This window comes from Macaca thibetana, chromosome 9, assembly GCF_024542745.1.
Source record: "Macaca thibetana thibetana isolate TM-01 chromosome 9, ASM2454274v1, whole genome shotgun sequence".
Lineage (NCBI taxonomy): Eukaryota > Metazoa > Chordata > Mammalia > Primates > Cercopithecidae > Macaca > Macaca thibetana.
Genome location: NC_065586.1, coordinates 123,421,107 through 123,445,977, shown reverse-complemented (window position 1 = coordinate 123,445,977; position 24,871 = coordinate 123,421,107). Strand labels below are relative to the sequence as shown.

General features: G+C 43.4%; 1 protein-coding gene across 1 annotated transcript in view; it reads right to left on the bottom strand.

Moving 5' to 3' along the window:
- The window catches only part of DOCK1 (dedicator of cytokinesis 1), a 557,083-nt gene that overhangs the window by 74,318 nt on the left and 457,894 nt on the right, over positions 1 to 24,871 (bottom strand). The window contains 5 exon segments of the mRNA XM_050803710.1: positions 2,975 to 3,065; positions 4,226 to 4,266; positions 10,094 to 10,250; positions 10,467 to 10,552; positions 23,193 to 23,341. Of these exon segments, the coding sequence (XP_050659667.1) occupies positions 2,975 to 3,065; positions 4,226 to 4,266; positions 10,094 to 10,250; positions 10,467 to 10,552; positions 23,193 to 23,341 (524 nt within the window).

The following is a 24,871-nucleotide window of genomic DNA, read 5'->3' as shown; positions in this document are numbered from 1 at the left end:
AAGGCTGTCAAGCTCCTTAAGGATGGGGAGGTGTCTGCACCTTCAGCCATAGGCATGGTGCTGGGCACAGAGTCAGGGCTTGGCCAGTATTCCTGGAAGCATTGGTGCAGTCAGTGTGTGAGCTGAAGATGCACGAGGAGACACGCCAGAGGGAAGGCAAGGCCACTTGACAGATACAACGTGTCAGCTCCTGAACTTGGGCTCAACACATCAGTGGCATTAAGTATAGGGTTCAATAAAATTCAGCAGCTATTTGATGAGGACCTGCTGTGTGCCCGAGCTGGGTCAAAGAGGAGGTGGAAGACGCCTGACCCCCAGGATGGTGCAATTCTACATTAGAGCATAATGACACAGGACAACACTGTGTGAGCTAGGATCGGGCCGCTGGACTCCAGCCTGGACAACAGAGCAAGACCCTTCTCCAAGAAGAAGAAGAAAAACAGAACAAGAAAAAGAACACTGCAAAAAAAGACTCCATGAGCACCCAAGGGCAGGAGGCATGTGCTCCCACTGGGCAGCCTGGAGGCTCACGGGAGGACAGGGTGAGCATGCGCTTGCTTACTGCTGGTCCCAGGAGAGGGAGCTTGACCCTGTTTTCAGCCAGGCCACGGAGGGTGCTGCAAATAAGGCACTAAGTGGGAAGCTGGGGTCTAGGCAATGGGGCAAGGCTCCGTCAGCTGCTTACTGTCTTAGCACATGCCCCTCCCCACTTTCCTGAAACCACGGGCCGGGGGGCACCTCCTGCTAGACATCAGGTCTCCCAGGCACTGGGCATGGGCCCTGAATGGCTCCCCCTTTCCAGGAAGGTCAGGCAGGAGTGAGAAGCCTTTAAGTGGTCTGCAAAGTTTTTCACCTTAAAATTAAACTTGCATCTCTCCATCACAATTGGACAAACTCTGTAACTTTGAAGTTTGTACAACATAATTGGTCTACTTTTATTGGATGATGGAGAATAAAAGTAAAACTAGATTCTGAAATGTAACCACAATAAAATAAATTAAGAACAAGCAGGTTCAGAATCCAAATGACTTCTTTGCATTTTTAAATCAGGTTTGCAAATGAAAACATTGACTAGGGAAGGAAAAATCCTCTCTACCTTCCACTTCCACATGGAGATGTAATAATTTGATTGCTAGGTGAAAAACTAAAGCTTTTATCACTCTTGGTTTTGACGAAAGATATGCCTAACCAAAAAAGATTCTATTTGAGGATTTTCAGTTAACAAACAATAATATATCTGTCATACTGAAGAATTTTCACAACGATACAAATCATGTCCTTTGGTGAGTTGATTAAATAGCATGAATTCACATTTACAGTAATATCAAAACATACTTAGAAAAAATTGCAAAATGTAATGGGGCAAAAGATATGGAGAGAGATTATGTAGAATTCACCATTAAACTGGAAAATTCAGAAGCCCAGGGGAAATGATAATGCAATTGGGCCTATCGATTTGAGCTGTGAAACAAACCATCATGCAGTTTGTGACAAACCCATCTGTACTCAATAAATCCAATGATTAAACAAACAATGCTTTTATGCACATATATATGTTTTACATTCACACACGCATATAAAAGTTTACATTCTGTGAGAGACAGAGTAAGGGTTGAGTGAGCAGTTTGTCAACCCCATTTTAATTTCCCTGGGGTAAAAGAAATATCTTCACATTTGCAAAAACACCTTGTTACTGAAATTTGAGTTTTGAATAAATGAAGGCCGTCAGAATTCATAGTGTGAGAGCTGGTATCAGATGTACCAACTGAAACCTCCATCCTCATAAATTATGCTCCTTGGGAGAGCCTTACATGGCACGGGGCCAAATGGGTCCTCAGCCAGCCTCAGGAGGACAACTGATGAGGCCTCCAGACTGAGCTGAGCTCTGTGTGTTTATTTGTAACAGACACTGCTGTTTCTAGGCAGAGGCCAACTTCCACTCCCAAATGTCTCTAGGGCAGCCTGTGTATATCTGTGTCACAGAAGCTAGCAGAAATTTCAGCATCGGGCCAAAGATGGAAAGAGTCTTACCAGAGTTTTACTTCATAACACAATGTCTTCCTGAACTCCTATTACCTAATTGACACTACTTAATACCCATTTAATGTAATTTTCTCTGGTTCTCTTTCATCACATTTTTGGTTTTTAGGAGGCTGGCCTAGATTTGGAAACATGACTCCTTGAATGAGTAGTCTTGTGGAATGCCACCAAACTAAATTCTAATTCTTGTAACTGTTCTTATACATCCAGTTCATAATTTTTCAAATTTTTATAAGGATGTCATGAGCAAGATCATCTAATAACTTGCTGAAGTTGTGAAATATAAATCTAGGGGCTGTATAGCAGTTTATCCATCCATCCATCCATCCATCCATCCATCCATCCATCCATCCATCCATCACTGTAAACAATGGAAGTCAATGTCTGAAGCTATCTGAGTAATAAAAGAACCACTAAGAGTTGACGTTGTCATGCCAGACCTGTGCTAGGAGCAACACGCTTTAGAAGAATCAGGCAGAGAGCGCTAGCAGGAGGTCTCAACGTGAACTGATAGAGTGAAAAGTCATGATCTGGTCCCTAACTCTTTACTAAGACAATTAGGGGTGTGTCGCATCCTACCTCTTAGCTGTTCTACCAGGAAAATTCCTTCTTGATATTGTTCTTCACCATCCTGGAGTCCTCTAGTCCTGAACAAGGAACTGTAGAATCTCTAACTTGCTGTCAGCTCACAGCCAAGTGATGGGAGTTTACAATGCTTAGTGATCACTTGCTACGACATCTAATTAAATCTGCATTCAGAAGGGACAAATCTCTAACCAAAGTACTTCCTAAATTTTTTTGATTGTATCCTTGCATTTATTTAGTCAATTTCATAAAACCTTAAGTTATACTTACTAAAATTTGTCATGGAAAAATGAAATTCTCAATACTCTTAGAATGTATAACAATAGAATCGTCATGTAATTGACATTACCTTAAGAAGCTTTGCATGGAGAAGCAAGGTGTAGGCCGCCTCGGTGTAGTTATCACACTCCTTGTGCAGGTCACAGAGCTTGTACAAATACCTGAGACAAGAAGACAGAGGTATGTTCTTCAAATGTCACTAAATAATTTGTGTTGAGGACTGCAAGAGCTAAATTCTATGTTCAACAGTAAATCACAGCTATACTTTCTTTTTACAATGTTCATAATTCATAATGCCTTAAAAACTTTTGGTACAGAAAGCACTAAGAAAAACTCAGGAAAAAGATAAAGATGATACACAAAGGTAGAATTTTCCTTTAAATTTCTCATTCCTTTTCATTTTCCCTTAAACATTTTTAATGAGACACCCAATGCTTGATTGTGATTTCCTACATTTCTACTGAGTCCAAATGCACAACGAAATCTGTAAAACTACAAATCCATCAGAATAAAGAGCTCCAATGATTACAGTCAACGTGATCAAAAGAATTTCTTTGCCATAAAGAAATACAGGTAACTGAGTTATTGAATTCACATAGTAGGTTTTTAAAAAGGAGAAATAAAAAAACCTAGAAATAGAAAATTAGACAACCACACTCAGTGTATTAAACACATCACTAAAAACTCATGTTGCGTAGGTTACATCCTTCTCCTAGTCTCCAGAGTGGTAATCTTCCTAATTATTTGACACTAGACTTTAGAAGTAACCAAGAGAGAGGGGCTCAATCACAGTCCCTCACTTCAGGGAGCAAGGTGAGTAGGGAAGCAAAATCCAGCAGGCAATGCAAAACATTTCTCTTCTTCATGGAAGAAAGACATAAAAAACATGGGACTAGGGCATCCGTTAACTAATAGCAGACTGAAAAATTATAACTCACCTATGTCTGGTAAAGTTATAACTGGATTTCTCACTGGATCATATAACTTACTGTGAAACATTAAAATGTATGTGCTTATCTTTTTGCAAAAGGGCCACAAGAGTTGGTCAACAGGGACAAAACGCTGTGAAACAATTATTAGTAGTTTTGCTTCTGAGTTGACTAAAGGTGACCACCAAGAACTCAGCACCAGTCTGGACAACACGAGGGCTGCACGAGGGCTGAGAATGTATCCGGGAGCTCCACCAAACTCTACCTTATACGTTTCACAATTTTCTACAAAATAAACCTCTGTGGCTATAATACATTTCTCAGCATAGGTAAGCATACAACATATATTATTATTTATAATTAACATGCAAACAAGTGTGCTGCATACATACCTTATGTACATTTCTTCTCTTTCAATTTCTTTGTAGAAATTCTGAAAAACCATAATACTGTCTTAAGAAATCTGTTCCACAAAAGGTGTCACATGCACATTAAAAATTCAAGATACTTCATCTTCTGTCAAACATGGCCAAATGGACCCAGCTCTTCGGATCAGAACCATAAATTCACATAAATTGCCAAACCATCTTACACGGTTCTTCACTTTTATTTTTTGCTAGTCAAACACAATTCCATTTCTACACTGAACACTATAACGACTAAAATCAACTCCTATCACTTGAAAGTCACTTGTCTTTAGTTAAAACAAAGTATTACCCAAAAAGACATGAAGATGTGATATCTTAGCCATAGTAATCTTATGAGAACAAACGAATACATAAATAAATATCCCAAATTGGGGAATAAGCAAATAAGTATCATCAACATGATTTAAAGCTTTCTGGGCCCAGCCTCAGCAAAAAAGACAATATGATAATATAGATCTGAGGTATGAATACACTAGCCAATATATTAAAGACATATATTAAAAGGTAAAGTAAATTTAATTAACACTGAATAAATAATTCACTTCCCCCAGCTGCACTTGCCACGCTTGGAGTGCTCAACAGCCTCATGGGGCTAGTGTTACTGTATCAAACAGTATAGACACAAGACCGTTCCATTATCCCAGAACTTTCTGGTAGATAGCACTGTTCCAGGCAGACAAACCTTCCAAACCACGGTTAAATAAAAAAAAAATATGGGCTGCCTCTGAAAAAGATCCCTGTGTATAAACACTGATGGAGAAAGCTTAGTTAGTAGATTAAAACCAATGGATTATTTCTACATCTTTACTGGAAAATATCGTCTGGTTGAGCAATAATGTTTCTATCAAAATTATATTTCTTACGGTGAACATCTCCATAAACACTTTAAAACCTTTTTCACACAGGAGCCACCAGAAGGGCACAGAAGTCACCTAACAAGGCCTAAGGTAAGGAAACATCAGAGTCACTTTCAATGTGCAATTTAGCACCTAAAAACGATGTTAGTTCTCTAGAATTGGAGCCTGAAGTAACTAGTGAATATCACCATTACAGAGACATGCAATTATCCAAGAAAATGGCATAGGCTCTTTAATTTCATGAGCGAAACCCAGCATTGCTTCTACAATTGATGTCTCTGAAAAGAAATGATAACTAAGTCTAGAAAATAAGCGGGGGCACATTTAGAAAAATGCACCAAGATTTTCAAGTTTCGTTGCCTCTGACATTTTAATGTCCTCCAGTTCACATGACACGGCTCAGTAATGAGGATATTTTCAGCAGACAACTCAGCGTCGCAACAAAGAGAATCTGCATCAAAGGCAGACGGTAAGTCCTTCATTTCCAACTCAATCTCGCCAGTATTTACAAGCCAGGGTTTCACACCAGCCCCTTCTCTACTCGTATTTTTAATCCTTTCTCAGGTTTTGATCATTTTTCTTTACAATGTCACAACGGGAATATCATGCGACCTTCATTCCTCTCTCGGAGATACGAAATGTCTTCTATTTTCTGCCTGTGCTGAGTCCTGTTGCCTTCCTAGGACTTCAAAACCTCTCCACAACCGAAGTACACTCATCTCCAATCCCAATTTCTATATAAAACCTTTGTGTTTCTTACGTAAAGGTCCACGCGGTGCTCCCACTCCTCCTGGGCTCCGCGGGCAGCCTTGTCTCTCAAGTCCCCCCACACCAGGGCTGACTGACGTCTGTGCCAAGCTTGCAGCTCAGCTCCCAGAGGAACCCCATTGGGACCGGCCCCCCAACTCCAATCCACCGCTAGGCATTGATCTTTCAGAACGCAGACATCAGAATTATATTTCCATTTTGGACTAAAACAGATACCAAGATTTTAAAAATACCGGACCCCACTCTGCATTTAATTAGCCTTGTCACGGGGCCATGAAGAGAAGTAACCGGCATCTGCAAAGTAATGACAAGTCTACCCGTCTCAGAGATGGGATGTGTGGGTGACTGCACAGAAGAACTAAGTGACACTCAGCAACGTTAGTGACCAATAATTAAAGATGCTCGATTATGAGGTGTCAGTGAAATCCTAGTTAAAGAATTACAAATATATATCCAAGATCCAATATACATGCAGATATCCTTGCAGGGGATGTCTTGGGGACTTAGGTGGCCAAGGAGCGTGACTGCTCGCATCTCTTGCTTTTTCATTTTCATTTTTCTTCTTTTGTTGTTGAGACAGAGTCTACCTCTGCTGCCCAGGCTGAAGTGCAGTGGTGTGATCTGGGCTCACTGCAACCTCTGCCTCCCGGGTTCAAGCTATTCTCTTGCCTCAGCCTCCCGAGTAGCTGGGATTACAGGCACCCAACACCACACCCAGCTAATTTTTGTATTTTTAGTAGAGACAGGGTTTTACCATGTTGGCCAGGCTGGTCTCAAACTCCTGACTTCAAGTGATCCTCCCTCCTTGGCCTCACAAAGTGCAATAGGTGTGAGCCACTGTACTTGATCCCATTTTTGTTCTTTTAAGGGCAAAAAAATAGGACGTGAAGGAGCTCACACAGCTTACAATGTTCCACTAACTGTGTTTTGGTAAGAAACCACAAAGCTGGTTCTAAAGAAAACTTGGCAACAGACTTAAAGAGCATCAGTAAATTCTATATTCATTTTATTTATTTAATTTTTTAACTTTAGGCTTCATTTTTTCTTAGTGACTAAAAGAGTATATTTTATACATCTCTAATATCTATACATCTATATTCATTTAGAGATGGTTATACATACCCATCCCTATTAAACTCTGCTGCTGTAATAAAAGTACCAGGAGGAAAGGGAAAACTTGACCAGGAAATGGAGCTGGGCGGTGAGTATTTATGGTTAGGACACCTAGCTACCTATCTTTAAAACTCTAGTTTCTTGTTTCTCTTTATTCCACAGATTTATTTTCTAAATGAAAAAACGGTGACCGTTGGGATCCATTTTACCATCCCCAGGAAATGGTTAAGAACATAACACTTGACTTTTCACTAAATGACTCAGGACATTCCCATTTGAAGAAAGTTAATAATGTCAGATAATCTTGAGAACCCTGGGTGTATTTCTTAGTTAAAACTGAGCAAGTGCCGACCACAGTAACAGTACATGGGCACTGAGGCAGGCTCTGAATGAAAGAGGAACACAAGTTCACATTGGAAAGTGTGATTATAGGTTTTAATACAAGAGTTTTTTTTCCTGACCCTAGATTCAGGTGACAAGAGCCCATATTCAGACCACACCACCATTTCTCCACTGTTTCACGTCCTGGTGAACCTAAGAGATCTTGCTTAAAACAAATAGAAGACTCAATCATCAAAGTTGGAAAACTAAAAAACTTATTGATAATTCTTCCTTCTGGGCACTTATCAGCCTCTTAGATCCCCTTAAGGATTAGGAGGAACACTAAAAAGTTATGTCCATAATAGGGAAGGATTTTGTAAAGGTCTCCCTTTCTTTCCCATAGAAAAATACTGGTTCCTATTTCACGTCAATTACATTGGCACCATGACAATACATTACTTTGAACGCTGGCTGGAATGCAAGAAGACAGTGAAGCAAGCACCAGGTTCTTTCCTGTCTGTAAGATCAAACCAACTGACCTGGGGCAGAGCTTGCTGCTGTACCCCTTGCTCAGTCTCCAGGTGAATATGAAGACAAACACAGTCACGGCCCAGACCTCAGGGTCAGACATCAGAGGCCAGTAATTTCGACAGTAGCCTAAGACAGTATGATGGATCTGCAAACATTCAGATTTTTCAAGCTCACAGATTCTTCTGTGTCCAGTTGATCGACGAGACCATCAGAGGCATTCTTCGCACTGTTGCAGTGCTTTACCCATCTTCTTTGGTGTTTTATCTACTTTTTCCACTAGAGCCCTTAGGATATTCATCACAGTTATTTTAAATTGCAGCTCTGATTATTTCAAAACCTCTGCCATATCAGAGTCTGGTTCTAATGCCTGCTCTGCCTCTTCACTGTGTTTCTGTCTTTAGTGTGCATTGTGATAATACGTTGAAAGTGAGTATGATGGACTGGGTAAAAGGAATCCAGTACTGGCTCCAGTGGTGGTTTCTGTTCCTGGGCTTCCCCTCTGTGGTTCTCTGTATCTTCTTGTTTCTCTGACTTTGGGGTCAGAAGTTTGTCTATGGATCTAAGAAGATGGAACTAATAATTGTTGATTATTTTCCATTTATTCAGCTTTTTTCTTGTTGTGAGGACGGGAGTGACAATTTGCAAGCTCTACACGCTAGACCAAAAACTGGTTCCTTATATTTAGACTTTTAAGGAAAGGAAAACGTGTTAGAGAAATGCTTATCATTAGCCTAACCAGGTTGTCCAGCCATGGGATGAAGGGGCGAAGACTGCTCATGATCTTTTAGCTGTGAAATTCCTCATGGCAAAGCACAGATCCAGCACTGATACCACAGTCGATGAAAAGTGAAAGTATTCCTTTTCGTTTATCTTTTTAATCCACACAACTCTGGCTTTTTAAAGGATGAATGATGTGTCATGTTCCTCCTGGCACAGAAGTCCATTTCCGTGAGCATAAAGCACCCACAAGTCCACATACAAGGTGGATGTGGCAGTGAGGGCTATGTATCCAAATGTTATTGGCGACTCTGAAATCCAGAGGCCAGTGGCTGGGAAGAGAAGGGAGGTAAGCAGAGCAAAGCAGGAGTAGTATTTTCTTGCATTCCTGCCATGGGACAGGCAAGGAAACTTGAGGAGAGCCCTACTACGGCCAGGAGTCAGCCCTTGTGTTTCCTTATAAGAAAAGCAGTGAAGGGAGAAGCAGAGAGCTCTGGAGCCAGGTTGTGGGAGTCACGAGGCTGCTGAGAGCCATGAGGCTGGCCGGGAGCTGAGCTTGTCACAAAGCTTCCCAAAAGCTCATCAGTACTAATGGATTTCCTGGATTAGGGACCACAACGACACCAGGAAGGTGGTGTCCACAGAACCCAGCTGTATCAGGGCAACAGCAGGAATGCAAAAGGCAGACAGATGGCAGCAGCCAAGGTCACCCAGGCGTCTGCTCTCCATGGTGCCCAGAAATGGTTTCCTGTGGCTGCCGTAACAAATTACCACAAACCTAAAACAACAGATGTTTCTTCTCACAGTTCCAGAGGCCAGAATCTGAAATCAAGGTGTGAGTAGGACAACGTTCCCCTAGAAAGCTCTAGGGGAGGATCCTTCCTGGCCTTCTCAGGCTTCTGGTGGCTCATGGCATTCCTTGGCTTGAGGCTGCATCCCTCCAATCTCCGCCTCCATCTTCACAAGGTCTAGCTTCTGCTTCTGTGTCTTCTCCTCTTTTGTCTCTTATGAGGACACCTGTCATTGGAGCTAGTACCTCTCCACTCCCCTTGCAGGTAATCCAGGATAATCCCATCTGAGATTCCTAATTTAATTATATTTGCAGGGCCTCTTGTTTCCAAATAAGGTCTCATTCGCAGGTTCTAAGGACTGGGGGATGGATCTACTTTTGAGGCCACCATTCAGCCTACCTACTACATAGCATGCGTTTATAGTCTCCTAATCACAAAGCCTTAAGGGTGTAATCAAGGAGGCACTACCCTGGCTGCAAAATACGATGACTCATCATTCACAATGACAAGGAGAGCTATGTTAAAACGTCCAGAGATGGGACATTTTACAGACTTATTCAGAGTGGACAACTTTATGATTCCTTCCCTGCAACAGATGAGGAAACAAGTAAAGGAGATTGTTCTGCCGTGGAAAGCTTCGTGGCTGGCTGTCATAGATAAGGGCTGGGGCACTCCCTGCTTCAGTTCCTGGTGTGCTGTGAGAACTGAAAACACGTGATTAACCTTTCACTCACCAGCACATTGACGGTGCAGCTCATGCGGTTTTCTTTGTTCTCGTCGTGCATGATGGTTCTATAATCCAAAAGCCTTTCCATTAAGCGCACAACGAGTTTTACAAAAGTTTCTCCTGTTTTGGCGAGGTATTTATGCTTCCTGCAGTGCTCCAGAAGGCTGAAAAATAATTATACACACCTTGTTAATCACACTCAGAAAAAGAAACTCAACGGAGGTGCAATTTTAACTATTTTCCATTATTAACACATTTTAATTATTTCTGGGCTACAAAGTTCATTGTAGTCTAATTACGGTCTCCCTAATTATCTCTCCCTGAGAGATATAGAGCTCTATATCTCTCCGACATAAATCCCACTGCTAATCAACACTTACATTTTATCAAATAACACTTTGTACTGTTCGTCTCCTCTGCCTCCTTCCACTTCATGATCCAGCTTGGTGATGATCTCATTTTCAAACTATAATTAAACAGAGGAAGCATAAATAATCAGCATGGCGGGTATTTCATTTTCTGACTTGAGTGTCAATAGCACATAAATCAACAAGAGAGATCATCCCAGACGCTACCCTCTGCCTTTGAAGCCTCATTTAAGAGTTGCCAACACAGAACCCCTGGAGGTTTCTGATGATCCCCGGCCACAGGGGGACCTTCCGTTTCCTTTTCTGGTTAATGGAGCCTGAACATGCATGTCCTGATAGCAGGAGCAAGAACCAGGGGAAGAAAGACAAGGAAATTGTAGGGGGGAAAAAAAAAAATCAAAGCGAAGCATGGAAAAAAGTCTCAAATTTCATCTCTACGAACACGTAACATCCAAAATAGCTCGTTGGTTCCTGAAATGAACAGATGGTGTTTCTCCTGCCAGTGAAGAGTTCTCGGCAATCTGAAAACATCCTAGGGGCCACTTAGCTGCCATTCCTTGATAGATCATAGTGAAATACCTCACTCTGGCTGAAAAAATGTTCTAAAGAGCAAGAGGAGCAACGTTCCTAAAGACAGACCAGCAGGCACCTCAAGAAGGTCCATCTCCAGCCGATCCTCCATCCCCAAGCTTCTGATTAAATTTCCTGGGAATCAGGGTGCAGAAGGGTTGCCAGTATCAGCTAGTTATGTCTCAGATCCATGCTTTTAGAAAAACTCTAAATTCTGGGGAGGTGGAAATCTCTAAAACGTCTTCAAGCGTCTGATCAGGCTGAAAAAAACCTCAATAACAATGGACGTGTTTTCTCCATCCTCACTGCCCAGTTCCCCGTCCCTGGCAGAGTTCACAGCCACCTCAGTACTGGGACTCTGGCCTGGTGATCAGCCATGTTGCAGGGGACCCTGAATTACCATTGACTTGTGCCAGTAGCAAGGAAGGGCTGTGAGATTGTTTGTTCACATAAATATGAGACATGCACACTCTAAACTGAAGGAAGATAGACAAAGGAAGAATTGAAGAAAGCTGAATTCAGGGTTCAGAAAGCAGGTACACCACGGGCATGTATGCAAGGGTCTCCAGGATCTCTTTAAAGCCATGTTCAATCACCTACTTTCTCAGGCAACAATGCTCAAGCCATCCACTGTTATTAGGATCCCAGTGGAATTTAAGCTGAGTGAGAGGAAGAATTTTTCTTTGGTCATTGCTCTAGCCAGCCCCAAAACCTCAAACAGTGCCTTTGATGCTGTAATGGAATGAATGTGCTGTGTGTATAGAAACTATTGAATACAGTTGGTCTTAGACCAACTTAGATTGGATAAAGTGCTTAGACTGGATAAAGCTGGAGAGGGCTTAATATGTCAGCAAAGGAGTGGTCTACAGGGTTGATAAATCACAACCTGCATTCTTGGCCAAGCCAAGCCCAGAAGTGAAAATAGCTCATCCGGAGTGCCTGTGACAGACACTGTGGGCACCAGAGACTTGGGGATGCCCCAGCAGGAGCAGGTGACTATGGCCCCCTGAGAAGCAAAAAGCAAGGAGTGGTGATACCCAAGGAGGGGCCTCGAAATGGACACAGACGCCCTGCCTGTCCTTGATCAGTACACACTGCCCAAAGCCACAGCTGTATCACACTACAGATGAAACACAGGCTTTCAGGGCTGGAGAGAAGTATTGATTCTTGCCTGACATCAAGGACTCAGTAACATTCCCAGAACCTGGACCTTAGCGAATCTCTCCAATTTTCTTCTTGATCTTCTCCACGGTCTCTTCCCCCAAATAAACACTTCTTTTTGATTCTGTCTGGCCTAAGAAGTTGAGGGATTTTAGCAGCATAGACAGATGGTTCTATTGAAGGAGGAATGACTTGCTTTATTTTTTTCACCTGAAATCTCACATTAACGATTTTTACCGTAAAATAACAACCTTTTGATACTAAACACCACTATCCTGCTCTTTACAGAAAATAATTCTGCAAAAGGTAGTTCTTTTTGGAATCAGATACAAGGGAGAACACTTGGTAGTAGCCCAAAAGTTGGCATTTCAAGGCAGTCCCATCTCCCAGGTGGTGGCATGATCCAGACAGACTTCAAAGACTAAATATTTGATGAGGGCTGATGCTTTAGGACAGATAATAAAGACACAAAATTAAATTAAATTTAATCAAAACATGATTCAATTTCACGTATGTTTAATGAGTACAGACAACACGAAAGGTACAGAGAATGCAGAGAAAGGTGCAGAGAAACATGGGCAAACACACAAGCATTTAAAATCGCTCCTCACTGGTCAATCCGAAGGGATCTGAACGCGGAGTGTAGGTTATGAAAACGGCATGTTTTCTCTGCTTCCATGTAAATCTAGTTGTCACAAACACCGGCAATGGGGAAGCTACAGCTACCTGGCTGTGCTGTTGATCAAATTTTGACTGAAGAAGTTAATGATTTCCAAAAAAAGTGGATGAATGGTAAGTCCATCACAACACAGCTGATTCTAATTTTGCTAACCCTAGTCCAAACTAAGTAATTTACACAAACACCTGGCTACCCTATTCTGTTTATTAGCAAGAATTCAATACCAGAGATCTACAGCTAGCCTCCAATTCTAGGATCCTCGTTAATTTTTACAGAACACACTCGAATTGATTCGCTAGTGTGCTGTGAACTGTTACTATAATCAGAATGAAATGATCCTGTCCCACTAAATTGGAGACAGTACACTTACTGATAGAGCAGAACTGGTTTTATAAAAATCATGCTTATTATCTTCCTCGTAAATGCACATTGTCTGCTGATTTGCAACAAGGTTCTCTGTGGCTGGGATAAAATTAGCAAGGGTTTCCTGCGTTGCTCAAAAGGTGGCAGAGGCTCACTCACATAATAAGCAAAACCATTATATTTTCTTCTCTTTTCTGAATCACTAATATTGCTACAAAAATATTCACAGGGTGTCCAACTTAAAACACTGAACAGAGAGTCTCTAAGCGTCTGATACCAGCGGCCCTCTGAGAACATGAAACAAGAGAACACTTATGGACAGAAGGCCTTTCGGAAAGTTGCTGTTAAATTGAACGTGATGGAATCAGGGGGCTGAGCTCAAAGCGGTATTGACATCTTGTTAATTCAATTAACTTGAAAAGGAACCACTGCTTTTGCCACTCACTGCCACAGTTAACCATAGGCTATGGCACCTATCTGAAAGATCATGGAGAGAAGGATCCCAGTAGTGCTAATCCAAAAGCCAATTATATGTGGTTTGGAATGCATAATTTTTGTTTTGGGTGAGATTTACTATTCTTACTAATGCATTTATAATTTTATACGTCTGTAATGTCTAAAATCAGCCTGCACTTGCCAGCCAGCCAGGACCACGCTTTACATAATAGAAGAGCTCCAGGGTTCTGTGGGAGTGTAGCAGGAGGCTGCGCCAGGGTGGAAAGGTTTGCACAGATCACTCACCACCTTGACGGAGGGCTCCGAGGTCCTCAAGAGCTGGGTGAAATCTGAAATCTATGGACATGGTCTGCTAAGTACATTAGCAGAAGGGCTTATTTGACCCTTTACAAATAAACCTTAGTACAATGCTGCTGTTTGCCCAGAGTGCTCTAGTTTCTCCTGTATTTAAAGAAAAAATGCTCAGAAGATACTGCAGGCAGGGGCATGGTGTTGGACCACCTCCTGGTTTCAGAGGGCACCAAGGAATCAGACTCCCTCTGCCTTCTCTCCCCGGAATGGTGCCACTCTGATGAAACTGCACAACCACACCTTACCCCTTGAGGATGTGCAGGAGGAGGTGGGCGGGAGAAAGTTGCTGGACTGCATCTGGGTGGAACTCAGGACTGAGTTCACTCAGTCTTGAGCTCCTGTGCTCAGACACATTCATATCTTTATATATAGAGCATTCTTCTTGCCTAACTGCTCCGAAAACTTAATTACACACTTAATTAATCAGTGGCACTTCATCCCACATTCAAAAACCTCCACATCCTCCTACGTCCACCAAGCAGGGGGCTTGCTGACCTTGGAGCTCTTGTGAAACACTCATGAGCCTGGAGGACCCAGCGCCACTCATGTGGAGCTGCCTGGCTGGGAGCTGTCCATTGCATACATGACACCTTGCTGATGCCTGTGACAGGTGCAGCGGCTCCTTACATCTACACGACACAGATCAGAGTGACTTTAGGGCTGCATGCAATTCCAGTGGAGTCTGGGAACATGGCCTCAAAATTAGTCCTGTTTAATTTGGTTAAAGGGGATTATGGAAGTTTGAGAATCTCTTTGCTGAAGGGCTTTTAAGAATGGAATTCAATATAGTCACTGCTCCTGGAGTCAATGATATTGGTTTCCATGGCCTCTCAGAGCATCTTTGGGTCTGGATTCAATGAAACAGAAGCCTCTTGTGCCGTATTTCCTCTTTAGGCAAGAATTATTTTGACATTGAAAGCAAAAATAAACAAACCAACAAATAAAATCCCAATGAATTAAAGAATAAACAAGACAAAATTGCTACCAAACTCATTCACATTCATATTACAGTGGAAAATACATTGGCCTTTCCACCAAGTGGCAGAAGCCGACGACATTCACCCGGCTATTCAATTACTGGCTTCTGGTTACCGGCACGGGCAGTGTGAAGAGATTATTCAAACAGGAGCCTGGCAACACTGATGACATGAAGATTACTCATGTTCTAATACTGTTAGGACTAAATGGGAATTTCTGGAAGTTGTGGAGCATTTTACTGAGCCTCACAAAGATGACAGAAAATAGCTCCATGATTGAAAATATTATTTTTGCTGGGCAGCTTTTTCCATTCCATTTTTATTAATGGTCTATGGCCCACATGGTCATTTGCTGCAATTCTCAGCTGTTAGTTCTGTATTTTCCAAAGGCATAACAAATGGAATTCTTTAAAAAGATGCCAGGAGGGAATTTAAAAGTATGCTTTTTATTATGAAGCAAAATCCAGTATGAGGGTGAGACTTGGAGTGTGGTCCATGGCAGGGCAGGGTTCTTGGTGAGGTAGGGAGAGTCAGCTTAAGGCCAGGGGCGGGCTCATCTCCTGTGACCACGGGCAGGCTCGGCCAGGTGGATGGGATAAGGGACATGAAGACCCCAGTGCCTCTCCATATCTCCCCTGCCAGCTTCTCAGTTCCGAAACCTTACCAAGGAGGATCTCTCCTTTCAAACAAGTGGAGATTCCTGGAGTCCTGAGTCTAGGGGTAAACATGCTACTCTCTGGACTCTGGTGGGGACAGGGCGAGGGGGTGGGATGACCACAGCTGTGGTGGTGTCTTGAGGAGTTGGCCAGCTGTAAGCAAAGGGGGCAGAGAATGTGCCCTTAGGCACCAGGACAGAAAGAAGCAGCAGTGGAGGAATGAGTCAGGAGAATGGCTGGGGCATCCGGATCATAAAAAGATTCACAGAAAGTGCTGGAAGAGCCAGGATGACCACAGGCAGCTGGAGCACTCAGAGACAAAAGAGGCAGAAGAGATGAGAAATGGGTTTTTGCTGAGGAGCTGCAGTGAGTGCCTTAGGTCAGCTTGACAGAGCTGGCTCTGGGGAGGTGGTGATGAAGCTCTGCCAAAGCCTCCAGACAGAAGGTCTCTGATGCTAATGGAACTTCCCCTGTGAAGGGCCATGTTCTGGCAGGAACTTGGACAGACAGATGCCTAGGAGGCCCCAGATGTCCACAGTGGCCTTGAGTATGGACAGGGCAGGGAAGTGGCACAAGAGTGCCCAGTGATGTAGGGAATGGCTGATGACAGCGGCCACAGGGCTGGGGGCCACCTCAGGGGCATGGCTACAGTAGGCATCCACTGGGGCTTCCCACATGTATCCCCACCTCCCTCGGCCTGCAGTGTCCACACTACAAGCACTAGGAGGAAAAGAAATCCCTCCACAGGCAGCAGCCTCCTGGCCGTACACAAACAGGGCTGGGATGGGAGAGAGGTGTGAGACTGCTAGAGCGTCACGCAGCGTCCAGTCGCTGGGAGCGCCTTTCTGTCAGTGGACTGGAGCTCTATGGCTGTGGACCCAGCCCGCAGTGAAACATACAACTTTGAAGGTAGGAGGGATTTCTAAGAAGAATTCACGGCCACTGTGCACATCTGGGGGCCTCCCATCTCACAGGCTTCTGTCTGGCCCAGCCCCTGCCCAGCACGGCCCTTCACAGGGGGCTTCCACTAGCATCAGGGACCTTCAGCCTGGAGCCTTTCGTGGAGCTTCATCGCCACCTCCCCAGAGCGAGTGCTGTCAAGCTGACCTAAGGCACTCACTGCAGCTCTGGACAGAGTGTCCCAGGCCACAAGGAGGACATGGCCCATGAAAGGATAACTCCATGCCACCCCATCCTGCCGCCAAGAGAGCCCCCTCAACACATGGACCCTGGAGAAGCAGGATAAGGGCGAGGCTGAGTCTATTCTGAAGGAAAATTTGTGCTCTTTCTTGCACAAGTGGAGACAGGAAATCAGCAGGCTCTTGAGGAGGTGTAAGGGAAAGAACGTTCTAATGAGATGCCCTCCGCTGCGGCTGAAGAGCGAGCACAAGAGCAGAAACTCCAGGCAATGTTAGAAAAGCCCATTTGTAACACATGCTTTTAAAATTCCAGTAATGGTTTGGTGCAGTTTAATCTTGAGTAAAATAGCAGGTTTTTCTTCTGAATCCAGCAGGTCTCCTCTCTACTCCAATTGTAAGAGTAAAATACAACCTGGACATACATATTATTTCATACTTCACAAACAGTAGCACATTAACAGCTCCACTCCAAAAGACATAGCAACCTTTAAAAAGTAAGCTCTATCATGGGTTCAAAACACTAAAGTGTTGTAAAAACAAACCCCCTAATGTCTTCTTCCCCACTCCAGTAGGGTTTGCACATCTGCTATTAAAGTGGAGGCAACTTAAGCCCTTGCTGAGGTGACTAATAAGGTGAGGTAACTGGGCTTGTGGCAGAGGAGTTAGGCAGCAGCCGACCATCCCCAGCCCAGAAGCTCATGGATGGAGAAGCAGGTGGGGCCAGCCCTGCACCAATGCGCCACACACATGCCCACTCTACACATTCGCCCACATCACCAACAAAGAATAGGTGCCATCCCTTGTGCTTCAGAAGACCAGCTGAGGGACGAGTGGAACTGGGGGCAGAAACGACTTAGAAAACGTAGATAGAGTAAGTCAAGAGACAAACGCTGTGGCCCAGGAATAATCCTGGCCTAGTGCAATGGTGACTGTGCAAAGAGGATGGAGGCTGCAGACGAGACAGAGGGAGGATTGATGAAGCTTCACAAACGACTGCCACGGAGGCCAGGGGAGCAAGCAAAGGCCAGGCCAGCACGACCCACAGCCGGAAAACCCAGTGACAAGGAGACTGGCAGAAAAGGGGACGACGCTGCAGGCTTGGGGCATTCCAGCTGGGAAGCTGAGCTGGGCACATCAAACAGAAGAAAACTGATCTTTTCCCAATCACAGAAGCAGATTCACATCCAAGAGAGATTTTTCTAAAACATGAGTTAGTTTTTCTGCCTTCATGTGAAAGATCTTTAATGTACGCTATCCCTTGTCTGCAGAGGTTCAAGCAGATGACAACAGACATAAAACAGGTGACTCTGAACCCAACAGTTCAGGGAGCTGACCACGCTTGGTGGGTCCTTCTTGTGGGTGAATCTGTGTCTTCACGCTTATGCTTGGATTTACATACATCCAAGCATGGCATGTTTCACGCCTGTGAAATAGTCTGGTGTTTATGAGATGGAACTAAATATACCACCTGTTTCATGGTATTACTCAAAAACAGTTTGGTTTTCTGGAAAGATGTTTCCTGACGCTGGGTGGAATGTGAAGCCCAATGGGAAGACAGTGTTTAAAATGGTGGCACAAATTCTGTGGCTCTCCTTAACTTCAGACCATTTCCTAGCAAACCTGGGGCCCCTGCAAATTGGAGAAAATGAACCACTTCCTCAGAAGACTATTGTAAGATTTTTTAAACCTACCACAAGGCAGCCATGAGACAAAAGAATGTGAGGGAAAAGGGGAACAATTCAGAAACCAAACTCTTATTCATCTTTATTCTAACTGCTCTTAACCTTATTTTGACCCAAAGACTGCTTAAAAAGTGACAAATGGAATGATATTTTAAATACTTTTGATCTTAGTTTTCTGTGCTAGTGACATTTATCTATATAAATACACTTTCCCCCTTAGCCTGATTCTTTAGTAGCAATTTTTCACAAAGTCCTTCTTTGGGCTTGATTTATATAAAATTCAAAAAGTCAGATGAAGTTTCTGCCTAGGAAAAAGCATTTAAATTATAATTCGTAGTTCCAACGAGTTGGCAGTGAAATTGGGGCCATGATATCGTGCCAGCGCTACAGAGATGGGGCAAATCTTATGGTACTAACATCAAACCATTTGGCAATAATATCAAAAGTTACAAACATATTTGAAATCAGTAATTACATTTATGAGAATGTATACTGGGAAAACTTTGAAAATAAATTCAAGCTATATGCATGAATGTGTTCACTGCACAGTTATTCGCAGCAGTGAAAATCTGCAAACAACCTACATGCTCAGTTATATCAAGAAAGTGATAGTTCATTTTATGCCATCAGTAATATCACTAATATCATGGTTGCTATGTTGTAATTAAGGGAGAGCTCTTTGATATATTGTCAAACAGAAACAACATTAATAAAAAAATCTAAGTACAGTATTTACAATGTTGTATTAGTACAGTCTTTATACAAACACTTTGTGTATACACAGACTGAGAGTGAGCCAGAGAAACAAAAACAGCTGTTCTTTCGAAAACGAATTATCTTTAATATTATTAAAAATCAATACAGGGAGACCTTCTGCTATCTTGGAAAAAAAGAGAGAAGGGAAGGAAAGAAGGAAGGGAGGAAAGAAGGAAGAAAGGGAGGGAGAAAGGAAGGAAGAAGGGAGGCAGGTACTAACACCACTCATCCCAGCACAACTGATATTACACTGGGGAAGTTAAACTAAAGCCCTCCCTACTGTCCACAGTTAGAATAATGTGAAAATAACAGTCACCTTATAAAAAAACTGCCTAGGGCTGGGCGCGGTGGCTTACTCCTGTAATCCCAGCACTTTGGGAGGCCAAGGTGGGTGGATCACGAGGTCAAGAGATTGAGACCATCCTGGTCAACACGGTGAAACCCTGTCTCTACTAAAAATACAAAAATTAGCCAGGCGTGGTGGTGCACGCCTGTAGTCCCAGCTACTCAGAGGTTGAGGCAGGAGAATCGCTTGAACCCGGGAGGCGGAGTTTGCAGTGAGCTGAGATTGCGTCACTGCACTCCAGTCTGGACAACAGAGTGAGTCTCCGACTCAAAAAAATAAAAAACTGCCTAGTGGAGCAAAGTGCAAAAAACAAATAATGATACCCTAGCCAGGTGTTAGGCTCCTCTGCAATGGGTTTGGAAGCGCAGTTGTGGGCATGTGAAGGTTGAAGGAAACGGCTCCAGCAGTCAGACTCTGTTCATCTCCCGTGCGCTCCTCCCCGGCTTCAGGAGCAACCCCGATGAAATGGCCACGCCCAGGTTTGTATGCAGCGTTGGGCCCCACGGGCCTGCAGACACTGGGGGCTCACCCTGCAGGCTGCCCCCTGCACTCCACAAACACCCAGACCAAGGGAGGTTTGAGCCCTGAAAGAACAGCAGCATCCACAGCCACCTTTTACGGTGCCGGGCACCATGCTAGGGGGTGTACAGGTCTGATTTTATTTCATTCTCACTACACGCCTTTCTGGTAGATTCTATTTCATGCCAAGGTTACAAGCTTGAATTGGAGACTTAAAAGATGCTGAGTGATTTGCTGAAGACCCAGATAATACCTGGCTAAGCCTGTGAACCTCAGTCTCCCTGCCCTCAGTATCTAAACTCAACTTCCACTCACGGTGTGGAGACTGTTTTGGTTTTGTCTCTCTCTTTTCTGTTCTACGAAAGAGCAAAATCATGCTTCGTGGATGCTGCCTTCGTGTGATATGATGAAGATGACCAATGAAAATCTATAAACTACTCAAAGCTTCCTTAAATGATAAACTGCAGAGGTGGGTAAGGATAATATACCCTTTAATATTAGATCCTACCAACACTAAACTATCTTGATTGATGAAGTTTTGATTTCCTTTCATTATAGGAATTTTTCTGCAAATTCCTCTAAAATCTATGTAAAGTGCTTAGTATGTTGACTTGAATTGCTATAATAATTTTTAATTTTTATGTATTTATTTAGAGACAGGGTCTGGCTCTGTCACCTAGGCGGGAGTGCAGTGGTGTGATCACAGCTCACTGCAGTCTTGATTTCCCTGACCAAGGCGTGCACCACCATGCCTGGCTAATTTTTGTATTTTTTGTAGAGACGGAGTCTTGCCATGTTTCCCAGGCTGGTCTCGAACTCCTGAGCTCAAGTGATCTGCCTGCCTTGGCATCTCAAAGTGCTAGGATTACAGGCGTGAGCCACCACATCTGGTCCAGTATAATACTTTTTAAAAGGTATCTTTCAATTCAGAGGACTCCCTAGCACTTGGGCTTCTCCTAGGTCTCCGGCAAAGCATCATGGCCAAACCATTAGTACACTAAGGAGAAAGTCATACCATGTGCATGTGTGGGGATGTGCATGAGTATGTGTATGTGTGTGGGGATATACGTGTGTGTGTGTGGATATACATGTGTATGTGTGTGTGGGGATGTGCATGTATATGTGTATGTGTGTGGGGATATACGTGTGTGTGTGTGTGGATATACATGTGTATGTGTGTGTGGGGATATGCATGTGTATGTGCATGTGTGTGGAGATATGTGTGTGTGGATATACATGTGTATGTGTGTGGGGGATATACGTGTGTGTGTATATACATGTGTATGTGTGTGGGGATGTGCATGTGTATGTGTGTGTGTGGATGTACATGTGTATGTGTACATGTGTGTGGATGTACATGTGTGTGTGTGTGAGGATGTGTATGTGTGTGTGTGTGTGGATATACGTGTGTGTGTGGGGGGATGTACGTGTGTGTGTGGATATACGTGTGTGTGTGGGGATATACATATGTATGTGTGGGGGGATGTGCATGTGTATGTGTATATGTGTGTGGGGATATATATGTGTATGTGTGTGTGAAGATGTCTATGTGTATGTGTATATACATGTGTGTGTGGGGGATGTACATGTGTATGTATGTGTGGGGATACACGTGTGTGTGTGTGTGTGTGGATGTGCATGTGTATGTGTATATGTGTGTGGGGATATACATGTGTATGTGTGTGTGAGGATGTGCATGTGTATGTGTATGTGTGTGTGGATATGTGTGTGTGCATGGGGGATATACATGTGTATGTGTGTGTGGGGATACACATGTGTGTGTGTGTGTGTGGATGTGCATGTGTATGTGTATATGTGTGTGGGGATATACATGTGTATGTGTGTGTGAGGATGTGCATGTGTATGTGTGTGTGGATATGTGTGTGTGCGTGGGGGATATACATGTGTATGTGTGTGTGGGGATACACATGTGTATATGTGTGTGTGTGTGGATGTGCATGTGTATGTGTATATATGTGTGGGGATATACATGTGTATGTGTGTGTGAGGATGTGCATGTGTATGTGTATGTGTGTGTGGATATGTGTGTGTGCGTGGGGGATATACATGTGTATGTGTGTGTGGGGATACACATGTGTATGTGTGTGTGTGTGGATGTGCATGTGCATGTGTATATGTGTGTGGGGATATACATGTGTGTGTGTGTGAGGATGTGCATGTGTATGTGTATGTGTGTGTGGATATGTGTGTGTGCGTGGGGGATACACATGTGTATGTGTGTGTGGGGATACACATGTGTATGTGTGTGTGTGTGGATGTGCATGTGTATGTGTATATGTGTGTGGGGATATACATGTGTGTGTGTGTGAGGATGTGCATGTGTATGTGTATGTGTGTGTGGATATGTGTGTGTGCGTGGGGGATATACATGTGTATGTGTGTGTGTGGGGATACACATGTGTATGTGTGTGTGGGGATGTGCCTGTGTATGTGTGGGTGTGGGTGCCAACCCAAGAATACATAAACACTATATACTTATTTTCTTGGGATCCAGGAGATTTTGTTACTTCCTGAGCGTAAGTTATGCAGCAGAGTTGGTTCCTCATGCTGTTTGGCACAGTATGTTTTGAGCACTTTATATACACTTTCTTAGAGGAATTTTCATCAGTTTCATCGCACAGGCAAAAGACCTTAAGTCTCTTAAGACACACACTTAAGAGAATAAAAGCAAAGACTTTAGCTTTCAAAATACCATAATTCTGCAATAAGCAGCCGGACTGAGAGAATATAACACATGACCTTTGAGTAAACACTCTACAAGAGCACGTACCAAGAAGTGGGAGCAAGAGACTTTTATCCAGGGTTGAATGTGTAAGTAAACCCAGATTAAAAGAAGTAAGTAAGAGCTAAAAATTCAGAATAATCCTTCCGAAAGTTGAGTGCAAGGGATGATAAGCTTCTTCAATAAGGAAAATCACAGGCCTTTTCTGTCTCAAGCTGTAGGAAAATGTGTTTTCCACGTTGGCACCTTTAACTCTAGAATTGTCTACAAGTTTCTTTCAAGGTTTTCAGGTTTGTCTCCTTCATGTCCCCGGCCACTCGCTGCACATCTATGTCCTTACCATTTGGAAGCTTCGGGTTGAATGAAATTCACACTGCATCATATCAAAGAAGATGGGGATGGTGGCTTTGCGCAGCTCCGTCTCGGGAATTAACGTCATTTCTAATATTGGGCCCACCATTTCTGGAATGAACTTTATCTTGTGTTGACCTTGGAATAAAGAAATACAGTATTCAGAAATAAAGCAAAATAGAATTCTAAAATGGGCTTAAATGGATAAAACAACACAACACAGATCACGGTGACTTTGAGCAGCAGGATCCTGAAAATATGCATCAAATTCTCTCTGCAGATGATGATTTTGAACTTTCGCAGCCATTAGTATAAGAAGTGGCCTGTATTCCACATTTTATAAGTGAAGCTATTCAAAGAGCTGCGCAATATAAGCCTGTAATCATGACTTCTCTGTCAGAGAAGATAAACACTGTTTTACAAGTAGCCGATTCTATCACACGGATTCAGAACACACGCAGCTTGATTCCCAGTTCTGAATAGAGCAGGGGCTGCGAGTGGGGAGTCTCAGCCTCTAACTCTGTGCACACTGACAGGAACAGGAGCCGACAAATGAGAGAGAGCAGAGAGTCTCTTGGGTCCTTTTTATCTCCCACATCTTATGAAGACGAGTTTACCATTTGACACCTCTGTAAATAATGCAGAGTGATTTCTGCAACATTCCAAATGACTCCAATCAAAGTAAATCAAGGCGCCGGCATCCGAGGCTGAAACCCTAAAAACAGCAGTGATTCGACCTTCTCGAGCTATTGTTTGATAGGAAAATGCTTATTTAAAGAACGACTTTATTGTATCTCATCTCACCTAGCTTGTCCCAGATATGATTTTTAAAGAACTGAGAAAAATGTTTCTCAAAAGTTTTCAAATGTGAATCATAATACGATCATATTAGCTAGCATTTACAATTTACATGACAAGCTCAGGAGAAAGCATCAGCTCACTGAATTTTCACAGTAACCCTGTGAGATGGGCACCTTCTTAACCTGTTAAACAGATGAGGAAAGTGGGCTGTTCCCAAAGCTATTCCGCGAGCTGTTCAGAGAAAGGGAGGAGCAGGATTTGAACCCGGGTCTGAGATTATGAAGGCTTAGCTGTGACTCTCATTTTACAAATTCCTTCCCTGTTTGCTTGTCTCAGGATCTTTGCATGGTACTCGGACCCTACCCGCCTCTCTGAAAGAGAAACTGTTTGAGCTGTCCACTCCCTTATTCGTCCTCTATAGTTGCAAAATGAACAGAGAGGTCAGTGATCTGTCATTTTCTGTCATTTTATCCACCACTGCTGAGATATTACAATTCTAAAATAAACTCCCAGAAAGTAGAGACTGGCTTCTCACAAGCACTCAATTTATGTTTTTAATTTCAATGGTTTTTGTTGGAAATCTTGGTATCGTACTTTCCTGGGCCTCTATCTCTGACTTAGAAAGATGCTAGCCCAGGATCACCATCGGGAAATCTGGTGACCGGGCCGAGCAGCCGGTGGTTGGGCCTGATGTGGCTAGCCCCTTCCTCCTGCTAGCTGTGGGTTGGCTGCCACTGTCCCCACCCCAGTTGGGGACCCCATATCCTGTGGGTGCATGGCTGCTGCACCTCTGAGGATCAGGGTGAGCTCCTAAAGAGCTTGAAGTGAACCAGGCAAGTTCAGAGCGATGGCGGCGGGCGGAAACCA